Genomic DNA, 13,552 nt, shown 5'->3' on the forward strand with positions numbered 1-13,552 from the left:
TGAACACAACACCCTTGAATTTCCTGAGGTCTTCTAGTTGAAGGCAACTGTGACTCTCACCCATCTAAAAGAAATTCCAATTAAAACTGATGGAATAATATTTATAAATTATATTAACTAAAATTTTAGTATTGATATACAGAATATAGGCTCTTTCCTGTCATGGACAAAACAAACACAATCAGAAATTAGGTTGTAAACACAAATTTACAACCTTATAACATGTCTATCCTTTAAAGAATATTACCAATTTATAGTATATAATATATAAGAAATACCTCTAAAAGCACTGTAGAACACAAGAAATCTACTGAACAACATAGAAAGATAACAATTTCAAAATCATAATGAATAGAATCATCTAGGAGTTAATAATATGGCACCAAATACATACACAATAACTGTAATTTTAAATATGTGCTATTTATTATAATAGAAATAAATGATTTCACTCAAATCAGTTATAAAATTTTACAACCCAGATCATGTTTGCTTAAGACAAATTTGTTTGAAAGGAACAAATGAAATGAAATCCTATGTAAATGAGATGAAATCCTAAGTAAATGAACTCACAAATCATATTGAAGAAAGGGACACTTTAAATTTAAACAATATAATCATCAAAAGACATTTTATGATTTTGGTTATGTTTAATGTTGAATTTGTAATTCAAAATTTTTGGTTCAACAATGTCTTTTAGATTCAAAGAAACAATGCTAGTACCAATGACCTCTAAATTTATACAATTGGGGTGAAGAGCAGAAACAGTACAAACTCTGCTCTTATGTTGTAAAGTTGTCATACATTCCACAGATAATAAGACACGTTTCTTATAACTGCACAAACTATGAAGGCCAATACATTCAATGAATCAAAATGTCATCTCAAAAATTGAGAAAAGGCACAGTTAAAATTTTAAGACTTTTGAAAAATGTAAAAATGCTGATTAATCATTTAAGTCTTAAGAGAAGGAGAAGGTATAGAATTACCTATGTTTCTGGCACTATATCATAATTCATCCTTCATTATTTTTTCATCACAATATTATTTTGTGAAAGTCAGTAATAATTGAAGCTGAAAATATGAACATTCAATAACAAGGATCTAAGAAACTCTCAAATCATTAAAATCATATCTAAAAATATAAGATGACATTGAAATAAATAAATTTTTACATAGTATAATGACAACCATGTCATCAATTATTGGATACCTGTGACAATGTATAATTTTTTAAAATCTACTAGGAGGCCTGTGTTTACATACAACAAAATATTAACAGTGACTACATTTGCATGGCGAGATAATAGATCAATACTTTCCTCTCTTTACGTAGCAGCTTAACTTTGAGTAATGAACATTATTTGTGCCATTTAAAACATGCCTTAAGATAATTTTGGCTCACAGTTTGTGCAATGAGTCCATCAGATTTTATGAGCGTAAGGAAAACAGGTTACATTAACAGCAATTGCCGTAGAGTTGTGGGGAAGCCTGACGGAAATGATCTTAAGTGAGACTACAAGGAAAGACCTTGGAGGTTGTGAACAAAGAAATGTCTTTCAAAGAGTCTGACACCAAATATGATTGCAGTTACAGCGACAACAGTTACAATGACAGCTCTTGAGAACACACACGCACACAGACACATGTACACACACACACATTAACATTAAGCCTTCAACCAGAAAAGTGTACTATAAAAAGAAACATAATAAGCCTTAAGAAATAAGAAGAAAATTATAACCATAAAAGCACACATTAACATATTAGAATTCAGAAAACTGCAGAACTAGTAAATCTAAAAGCCAGCTCTTTTTTAGACGAAATCAGGTGCATTCAGGTCGGTATGGTTGTAGACAAGCCAGCTCTTAAAAAAAAAAAAAAAAAAATCAATATAAAAACTTGAAAATCTAATGTAAAAAGTAGAAATAAATATATTTGCACAATTAGGAAACTGGTATAGCAAAAGTCTAAGAGCATTCTATATCATACTATGGCAACATATTAAAAGAATCCTAATCCCATAGATTATTTCCTGGGTCATTAAAATATTACAAGATATCTTCAAGAAGAAATATACAGCCTGAAATGACAGGCACGTGATGAAATAACACATGAAAGAGAAAATAATAATTAAAACAATGAAAAAAATTCACTGATGCTATATTTTCACCACAGTGTTCTAACAGATTTTCAAGAAAAAAGTTACTAAATATGTATTATTTCTCCAAGTAATAGAAAATGAAGAAAGCTTCAAAATGCATTTTATAAAGCTAGCATAATCCTTGTAAGAAAATCTATCAAAGATAGCACAAATTAAGAACACTGAAATACAGATTCACTTATGAATATGGATGCAAAATCTTAAAATACTTCCAAATCAAACTCAGCAGTAAATTAAAAGAACAATAAACCATAACCAAGCAGAGTTCATCCAATGAATTTAAAAATGGTTTAATATTAACATAATACATCATTTTAATAGGTCAAATGAAAAACTCACAAAATCATCTTCACAGATGCCCACGAAGTCTTTTCTATAAGTCAACATTAATTCCTAATAAACAGCTTTTAAAACCTGGGTAGATTAATAATCTTTAATATGGTACTTAGCACATATATGAAATCAACATTTAGATAACACTAAGCACTTCTTTAAAATGAGAGAATATGCCATGTACATTCACAAGACTGGGATCCTAATTAGAATAAGACATATTCCATGCTTGTATAAATATATCTAAATAGATTCTGCTATCATGTATAACTAAAAAAAATAAAAATTTTTAAAACACAATATGAAAGCAAATCTCATAGATCTCATTTAATATATCTATACATCTACATACCACATAATAAACATAAAATGTGATCAAAATCCTATGATAAAAAATTAGTCATAGGTACTTTTATATATGTCATCACATTTTATCCATAAATTACATATAAGTATTATATAATGAAATATTATTATTATTTTTATAGTCCAAAATACTATTTGGCATTTGGGTCTATCACTTATTAGCTTTGTGTCTGTGAGAAAATCACACAGACGAACTAAGCATTTTCTATTTGGTAAATTGTTAAAAATAATTATTGTTTCATCTATTTTTGAAAAGGAATTTGCTTAATTTGAAAGATATTGAGAAAAAAGTATGAAACAAAAGCCATGGTTAGGTGAACAATTCGCTGTGTTAGGATTCATACTGTACTGCACATAAACAAGTAGGCAGTCATAAAAATCAGCTTTCTAGTAACCAAAACGTTATCCAAAAATTATGAAAATGCAAGTTTCTATACCAAAGGAATCTATTTACTGCCTTTATCTGCAAACTGAATTACGAAAAATAATTTTGTGTTTCTATGTCATTTTGTTCAATGACATGAAAATCACAAGTATTTTAAGTTATTTTTATCATTTTATTAAGTGAGGAATAAATTGTAGATGAATTTCTGTATCACAAAAAGCTAAGATAATAATTATTTTCTGAAAATTTCTGAACTGTGGGGCAAGTTGACTAGAAAGAAGACCAGGATATTTACAGAAAAATCTATACTTTCATATTTAAAATTAATTTAATTTTGACATTATTTTAAAATGCTTAACCAATTTTAAGGTGTTTTTTGGTTTACCAAAGCTATTGTTCATAGACATGAAAAGGGAAAACTATGTTTTCATAGATCTAAGCACAACACAAATTAGAGAAAAGTCTATATAAATGAGGTAAAGATTCTAAATTGGAAGCAAAATATGCCTTGAAAATTTTAAAAATCAGTTGAATTATATGTGCAATTAGGCAGCACAAATCTTATTTTTCTCTTGAACTAGAAGTTTCAATTGCATACCAAAAAATAATGCATGGCAATAATGCACATCATTGCTTTTAATTGAGTGTTTAACATGTGCTCTTTGACAATGTAGCTTAAAGGCTTTTATAATGAGCAAAGTGCAGAAAAAATTAATATATCTAAATTTCATCATGTTCTCATCTTCCCTAGAAGGTATGATAGCTCCCAAATGACTTCTATAATTGAAAAATATTAGTAACTTTATGAATACACTCACAATTTCTCACCAGAAATACACTGTTCTGACACCAAATTAAGGAGGACCAGACTTGCCATTTTAAAGATGATCAATGAAATTTTTAAAAAAAGATTGTAGGTTTAGTGAATAAATTTTCCCTTTTTGAAAATATTTTGCTGATAGGGATATTTGCATAGATGACAAATTTAAGTATGGTTATAAAATTGAAGTTATAACTATGTAATAACTTTATATTTTTAAAAGCTTTTATTGAGTGTGTCATACTTCCCTGGTGTTTATAGTAGTCCCTGAGAAGGAATTTTGCATAACTAATCAAAATTTACGTGAATGGCCATGTTCTACTTTCCACCTCACTAAGATATTTCCAGGAACCCAAGGTGCAGTTCCCTGCTTTACCTGACCCCAGTTTATCCTTCCTTTCTCCCTGCCTTCCTCTTCCTTTCTTCCATTTATTAAGTGTTCTCTTATTGAACAAGACTTTATTGTTTATAGGCAATATGCAAATTCCCCAGAAATTAAACAAAAATTACTATGTATCTCTTGACCTTAACAACCTTACACTTTTCAAAGAAGCAAATAGGCAGTCATTGTTTTCGATAGAATGTTACAAGTATGAGTGCAGGGGTAAACAGAGCACAATTAGAATTTAAGGCAGACAAAAGAGAGGGTTTCAGCAAGGATTTTCTGCTTTCTAAGTTAAACTAAGAGGCCTCAACCAGACAGTGGTGAGACTGAAGGGATGAACAGTCAAAGAAAGATGTTAAAATCAGAGGGAAGGGTATTTGTGAAAAACTACAAGAAAAAAATCATGTGGTGTATTCTGGGGTCTTCAAGTCGTCCCCAGATAGTGAGAATACAGGGTTAGAGGAAAAGGGATAGCAAGAGAGAGGCTGGAGAGAAAGGTAAGGCAAATTGCAGAAAAACGCCTATTACTATCTGTTCTGAAATCAGTTTCTTTCAACTCTGATCCCACCTCATCTCCTGTAGTACTTCAGTCCAGTGTTTTTTACTTTAGTATTTTCTTTTTAAGTTCAGTGTTTTCAGTTTTGTCTGGGTTCTCCTCCATGGCCTATCCAGAGGTACAAGCTACTCTCATATTAACTTGTGCATATTCCCTACATTGCATGAATGAGAACAAAATAAAAATTTTTTAAAATAAAAAAATGAAAATAAGTGATAGAAAATTTTGGGAATCTCAAATCTAGACTTTCTCTAAAGAAGTTAATGAAAGTTATAGTTAAATAATAGGAAAAAAAATAAGGCCAAATAGAAAGGTCTAAAAAGCATAAGAAGTTAGAAAAGTATTGGTAAATAAAATCTTAATCTGGGAAAAATATGAATAAAGATTTCTTGTGTAAATTAATAATAAACTATCTTAATAAGTTAATTAGCAAATCAAAAAGACATGAGATGGTAGGAAATGAAATATATGTCAAAAAGGATCATACAATCCTTAAAACTGTCCAAGAAGGAGTAAAAGTTACTGATTACGATTCACATCTGGTAAGTAAAATATGCATTCCAAATATTCTAGTAATTTATAACTTCAAATCTTATAAATAGAAAAGAATTTTTAAAAAATAAGTTCAGAGGAGTAAGAATTGAACTCAGTGGTAGAGTGTTTCCCTAGATTACGCAAGACCTGGGTTAGATCCCAGCATCATGTCACACACACACACACACACACACACACACACACACACACAAATTGGGGAATGGGTCAGTTCCAAACATCCTAAATTTAATTTTATCAAATAACATGAATTTAAATTACATAAAAAAGAACCAAAAAATTCATAGAGAAATCCACCTCTCACTGAAATATTCTAAATAGTTCTCAAGAGTAATCGATAATCAATAAGAAAATAAATTAGAAACTTAAAAGATTTAAATAGCACAATTAGTATAGCTGGCAAAATGAACCTAGAAGAATGTCTCCAAATCAGAGCAAATGTTTTCTCCTAATTAAATATGAAATATCAATTTTCCTTGTATGAGGATACAAATTAACCTTAATAAATTTAAAGAATTTGGGTCATATACATCACTTTCATGAACATGTCATAATTACATTAAAATTAATTTTAAAATAGCTATGATTTGATGGAAGGTTTAATTTATGTAAGACTAATCACAGAGGCTGACTTTGCAGAGTCTGCCTGTTAATAAGTTCCAAGAAAATTAAGGTCCAACTTAGAAAAACTACATAAATAAATGAAGAGATACATCATGGGCATGTTTAGGAATCCTTAACATAATGATTTAATTTCTCCCCCAAATAATCCATAAATGCATGCAGTAAAATCAAAATTCCAACAAATTTTCTAAAGGAAATAAACAAGATAATACTGAAATGTAAATGGAAGGGCAAGGGTCAAGAATGTCATAGAACTCATTAAGAAATACAAGATTGGATGATTCATGATGATAAAATTCATTACAGAAGTTTAGTAATGTAGACATAGAGTGTTGAGGCAAAACTGTTCACACAGAATGAATAACATAAAAAACAAAAAAAGATCCACACAAATATGGAAGCCTGATGTGTGTGAGAGAGAACTGAGCATTAAAATATAAAGGAAACCACATCATAAATTGGAAGAATTTGTTTTCTACATTAGAAAAAAAATAACCAGAACCTCACTTCACATCATAATTATATCCCTATATTAATTTTATATTATGTTTCACATCTGGCAAGTGAAATATTCATTTTAAAAATTCTAGAAATAGTTTATTACTTCTGAACATTTCAATAAAAGATAGAATAAGAAGGGACAAATCCTTTAATTTTGACCATTCTAAATATAGTTCCATCTAAAAGCAGAATAAAAAGTAGAATTCAAATACATTCAGAATAAAATACTAGAGGATATTTTTTATGACTCAGGATGGAGAAATTTTCTTTAAAAGTTTCAGAAAAGTACAAAGTTCAAAAGTAAGGCATTTGTAATTTATACCACATTAAAATTAAAACTTCCCTTTATCAGAATTTATCACTAAGAAATGAAAGAAGACTAACTGAGGAAATTTTTAATATGTAATGTAAAATGTTTAGTAGACATCATATTCAACAAATTCTTAAAATTCAAAGAAAATATAGAAAGTCACTCAATCTCAATCTATGGGGGGAAATCATGAGCGAGATTTTTATGGAAAAGGAATGCAAATAATCATCAAAAGCCATAAAACTATGTCAATTCCACTAATAACTATGAGTTAGTAAATCATAATAAGATGCAATTAAAGAGTCTTGTAATACAAAGTGTCAAAGAGTCCTTTATCTAGGTAGGAAAACACAAAGACAGGAATTGTATATTATTTCCTTTTACTGTACTATTATTTCCTTTGATTATTTCATTATTTATTTTTACTACAGTGAATGAGTTATGAAAGAAAAAAGTTTCATCTTCAGGACAATGCCATCAAAATGGGAGGTCAGGGTGGTTCCAGGCAGGAGAAGGACTCAACACACCATTGCTGGCTTTAGAGGAGATCTCAACCAGCTACACAAAGAAAACAAGGACCTCAGTTAGGAAAGGGACAGTCTTGTCAAAACTGAAGGAGCCCCAAAGCAGATTCATTCCAGAATCTCCAAAAAAAAAAAAAAAAAAAAAAAGAAGAAGAAAAGAGAAAGAAAGAAAGAAAGAAGAAAGAGAGAGAGAGAGAGAAAGAAAAAGAAAGAAAGAAAGAAAGAAAGAAAGAAAGAAAGAAAGAAAGAAAGAAAGAAAGAAAGAAAGAAAGAAAGAAAGAAAGAAAGAAAGAAATGAATGCAGGGTTGTGGGCACCTTGATTTCAGTCTTATCAGACCAGGAGCAGAGGAACCTGTTGAGCCATACTATGCCCAGACTTCAGACAAAGAAACATCAGCATAATACATGGTGTGGATTTTAAGCTACTGGATTTGTGGTAATTTTTTATGCAGCAATAGAAAATTAACATAAGCAGAAAATTGGCTACATGCTATTGAGTTATTGACAGAGAAAATTTACTACTCATCACTCAAAGCCAAATCACTATTTTGATTTTTAAATATGAAAAAACTCACTGTTTTTGACAAAGCAGATAATTCTGATGATGATGACTCTGTTTCTTTCAATGCTTCACTCATTGCCTCTTGTTTTTCTTCTATATGAGCACTAGCACTTTTTATTGATAAAGAGTAGCGATTAAATAGATTGTTAAGTCTATCCAGTTCTCTCCTAAGAAAAAACAGTGATTTTATCCACATTGAAAAGAAAAATTATATTTAATTTCTCTTCTGACTTACTGTGAATTGATAGAATTTATTCTGAAAATAATCCAGGCCCAGTGTCTTATGCATCTACTCTGATTACATAAGTAGAGTCAACTTAAACTGAAACAACATAATTTCTGCACAAAAACTAAAATTAAAGCAACAAATAGGCAAGAACAAGATTCTTCTTTACCTTTCCATGTCTGAGTAGTAAAGGCTGAACTATCAGAATTCTAAAAGCCACATAAGCAATGAGAGGTGGGAAGACTCAAAGTTCCAAATTTATAAGTAGGTTTGGCTAAGTTTTCTTCTATTGAAATTAATTTTTCTTCCTTCAATGACCTCTATTATTCCTAGTCTTGAGACTTGACTACAGACTGTTGCTTGTAAAGTGGACAATTGCCTAGTGTCATGCAATGGAGGTCTACTGCAGTGGTTCCTCTATATCTATTCCTTATTGAAGTGGACACCACCAATCCCTCAGCCTTTTGAGGATTTTTTTGGGGAATAAAAATTTGCTACTATTCTTGTCTCCACTAGTAGTCTAAATTTTATCATTCTCATATCTACTCAATCAGAATAAAGGTAGAAGAATAAAATAGAAAAATTACTCTGTTAAGAATTACTTATAGTACAGTGATCAATCAAGTGTGATATTGCAGAGTAATAGACATACATATCAATGAAATGAAATAAAAGACCCAGAAATATATCTACACAAATATGCCACCTACATTTAACAAAATTATAAACACAATTTAATGAAAACAATTTAACATACAGTGGGTTAGAACAATTGAATAATCACAGACAAAATGGAAAAAAATGAACTTCTGACTAAATCTAACACTTCCCACACAATTTAACTAAAAATGTTCATGTGTCTAAATATAAAATAAAAAATTCTATTATTGTTAGAAAAATCTTAGGATAAGATTTTAGAGTTAGGACAAGGGGTCTTACATATGACACCAAAGACATGATCCAAGGAAGAATTGGTAAACTGAATTTTATCAAAATTAAAAACTTTTGTATTATAAAATACCTTCATAAGGTGATGAAAAGGCAAACTTTTTACAAAACATAAAAGTATTTGCAAATTATATATCTGATAAAATCTTTTATCCTCAATATAGAAAGGATCCTTTATACTCAACCATATGAAAACTAACAATTCATTTAGAAAATACGTAATTCACAAAAGAGAATACAATAATAAATAAGACCATGAATAATTTGAAAATTCAATGTAAATTAAAACTATAATGAGGTATCACTACAAATCTACTATAATAACTAAAAAAATAATAAGTTATCTGTTGTGAATAAACTGTCTCATATATTGCTAATGAGAAGTTAAAATGGTAAAGTGACTCTGGAAAAAAATTTGACAGTGTCTTACAAAACGAAATTGCTCTTTCACACATATCCCAAGAATCACCCTCTTAGATATTTATCCCAGAGAAATGAAAACTTACGTTCACACAAAAACTTGTACATAAATATCCATATAGGTTTTACTCCTAGCAAAGAATTGTAAACAAACTGAATGCCTCTCAAAGGTTGATTGGATAAACAAACTCTGGGACACCTCCACAATGAATTCCCACTCAGGAACAAAAAGAAATGAATTCTTGATACATCCAACAGCCCAAAGTGATCTCAAGGGCATTATACTTAATGAAAAAAGGCAAAAATCAAAAGGTTACCTCTGTATGATTTCATTTATAGAACACTCTCAAAATGAAAAAAAAAACTCTGAAGACAGAAAAGATTAGTGATTATCAGGAGACAGAGAAAGGGCAGGAGATGTAAATGAAAAGGACAGCATGGAGATGATTTGAAACTGGATTGTGGTAGTGGTTACCAAATCTACACAAAGGTTAAAACTGTATACAACTACAGACACACACACACACACACACACACACACACACACACACATGAGTGTGTTTTAGAAAAAAGATGAAAATGCAATAGGGCATAGGCCAACAAGAACTAGTCCTGCTTTTGATATAATACAATAGTTTTAATCTATATGATCTTCCCTTGGGAGAAGTTAGGGAAAGGGTATACAGGACTCTAAGACTTCTATGAGTCTAATTATTTACAAATAAAAAGAGCAAAAAAGCAAAAGCTTGGATAAAATGGACCTGCATGAATTACCAAGACTGACATAAAACACAGAAAATATGAATATACTGTGTCTGTTAAAAGAATCATCCTATAACTTCTCTCTCTCTCTCTCTCTCTCTCTCTCTCTCTCTCTCACACACACACACACACACACACACACACATACAAATACAGACACAGGAGGCTTTTCTAGTGAAATACTAGAAACACTATGGAAGAAACAATACTAATTTTATATCAATTATATCAGAAAAAATAAAGATGAACATTTGATAAAGCAAAAAGCAAACAAAACCATGATAACAAAGTGTGACAAGAAAAAATTACATGACATTAGTTTCATGATCATAGATAGAAAAAAACCATATTAAAAATTAGTCAATTTAACCAGAGATATATCCAAAATTCACTACATTTTAACCAAATGGATTTACTTCAGAAATATTATATATCTCTAACATTTGAAAATTAATCTAATTCATTCCATTTACAGAATAAAAGAGAAAAGGTACTATCATCTCAATAAATTTAACAGAAACTTAATGAAACCTAAAACTTATTTATGACCATAGGCCAACTAGAATAAAAAAGAAAATTTAGTTAATATTGTAAATGGTATATACACATCTCTCATCATCTTGTTAGTCAGCTTTGTATTGCTGTGACAAAATACCTGAGCAAATCAAAGGAGGAACTATTTACTTTGGCTCATGGTTTCAGAGCTTTTAGTTCATAGTTGAATGGCTCCATTGCTTTGTGTCTGTGGTAAGGCCCAATATTATGGTGGAGGGTCTTGCTCCCAAGGATCAATTACTTTCAAGTAAATCCCGCCTCCTACATTTTCAACTACCTTCCAATTGTCCATTCTACTATGACTCCATCAAGGGATTAATCAAACTATTGATGAGGTTTAGAGAATTTATGGTTCAATTACTTCTAAAAAGCCCATCTCTAAAGGTTGCTACATTGGGGACCAAGTCTTTAACACATAAGCCAAACCATAACATCATCCATCATCATAACTGATGTTGAAATGCTGATCCACTTCTCACAGAGAATGAGAGACACAGATACCTTAACTTCTTTGTCATTAACACTTTTATTTAATATTTCATGAAATACTTAGCCGGTGATATAAGGAAATAAAAGATAAATATTTAAAAAATGAAAATATTGTTATTGTCAGATAAGATTTTGTATGTAAAAATATTTTTTAAATTTATAAACAGTTTGGATACATAAATAAGTAGGGCCACTGAATATGATAAATATACATTAAAATCTGAGTTTCTATATAGTAGTGTAATAAACTGAAAAGTATTCTCCAGAAATTCCATATACTAATCCTTGAAACTCGTGAGCATTACCTTAGATGGTGTTTCAGTCAACTATTTCTCTACTATGATGAAAATACCCAACAAGAACAATTTCTGAGGAGGAAAATTTACTTGGCACTCACAGTTTCAGTGGTCTGTGATGACTGAATCCATTGCTCTGGGCTTGAGATAAGGCAGAACAACAAGGCAGAGGAAAGAAAAACAGCTCGGAATAGAGCAATCGCGAAGCAGAGAGAGTTCTGTTTACTAGGGACAAATTATAAACCCCAAAGGCATCCCCCCGCAGTGATTTGCCTCTTCCAGTCACTCCCCATCTGCCTCCAGTTACCCCTCAGTTAATTCATATCAGTGGATTAATGCACTAATTAGGTTAAAGCTCTCATAATGTAATCATTTTACTTTTAAACTTTCTTGCATTGTCTTACATATGAGCTTTTTGGGGACACTCATATCTAAACCATAACATTCCACCCCAGGCCCCCAAAAGTTCATGCTCATCTCACAATGCAAAATATATTTAGTCTATTTTCAAAAGTCTGCATAGCCTTAACAGTTCTAGGATTACCCCAAAGTCCAAGTCCAAAGTCTCTGAGACTCAAGGAAAACTCTTAGATATTTTACCCTGTAAAGGTCACAAGTTACATATGTCGAATGTATAAAGGCAAAGAGTAAACATTGCCATTACAAATTGGAGAAAAGTAGGCATAGATGGAGGATGGCACCAAAGCAAGACCAAAACTCAACTGCGTAAAAATGTTCTGTATCTCCATGTCTAGCATCTGGGGCACATGGCATTGTGACTTCTCTCCAAAGGGCTCCAACTCTGCCCCTATAGACTTGCTGGTGGCAGCCCACATGGCCTCTCTCTTGGCTTGTTTCTGCTCAATTCCTGCAGCTTTCCTAGGCAGACATCCCATGTTGCTGGCATCTTTTAATCATGGGGGTCTCCACTGCAACTTTGGTTTCCTTCTTACTTCTTCATTCATCACCTTTGTAGGGGCTGAACAGTTTTCCTGACCTCCCAGGTCTTCCTTTGAAATCTTGGTAGAAACCTCCATGACTCTTAACTCCAGCATCCTGCATTCCTCCAGAACCAGCACCACAGCTTTGATGCCAAGATCTGTTGCCATCTAGAGCAGTAGTCAAGACTCCTGGGATCAAGGCTACAGCAACCCATGAGTGCCCAGGCAGTTGAAGATAGTGAGACAACTTCCTAGACCCCCTGTTCAAGAAGGGTGCCCACATGATCTCTTCTCAAAGGAAGTTTCATTTTTATACCCTTGAGACTGAGATGTGTGTGCTCTTGCTAATTCCTGCTTGCAAACCATCTTTCCTATTGTCTCTGGGTGAAGTAGTCAGCATCTTTTTAGTGTCTGTTATGTCTTTAACAACCACATCTTGCTTCACCCAGTTTTACTCCCACTTTTCTGGTCAAACTACAACACTCTCAAATCTTTCTGCTCTGCTTTCTGCTCCTGATTATCATAGGAAACTTGTCTGAAAGTTGTCATTAATATTCATGCCACCACCTGAATGCTGTGCTGCCTTGACCTTTCTTCTGCTGGATTAATCAGTCCATCACCTTTAAATTGAGTTTCATAGAAAGTTTCAGGACAAGAGAAAAATGTAGATAACTCCTTTGCTAGAATGTAACATGAATGGTGTCCAGTCAAATTTCCAATGGAGTCCTCTCTATCCTCTGAAACCTCATGGACCCAGTCTTCACTGTCCACTTCTGAGCTCTTTTGAGCTCCTACCAGAATTGCCCATTAAGTTCCACTTACAACAAGTTTT

General features: G+C 31.7%; 1 protein-coding gene across 1 annotated transcript in view; it reads right to left on the reverse strand.

Annotated features, from left to right (window-relative positions):
• Ccdc178 (coiled-coil domain containing 178) overlaps positions 1–13,552 on the reverse strand; it is a 356,910-nt gene that overhangs the window by 285,867 nt on the left and 57,491 nt on the right. The window contains exon 8 of the mRNA XM_047526223.1: positions 8,097–8,250. Within this exon, the coding sequence (XP_047382179.1) occupies positions 8,097–8,250 (154 nt within the window). The remainder of the gene's footprint in view (positions 1–8,096; positions 8,251–13,552) is intronic.

This window comes from Sciurus carolinensis, chromosome 15 (assembly GCF_902686445.1).
Source record: "Sciurus carolinensis chromosome 15, mSciCar1.2, whole genome shotgun sequence".
In the NCBI taxonomy this organism is placed as follows: Eukaryota; Metazoa; Chordata; class Mammalia; order Rodentia; family Sciuridae; genus Sciurus; species Sciurus carolinensis.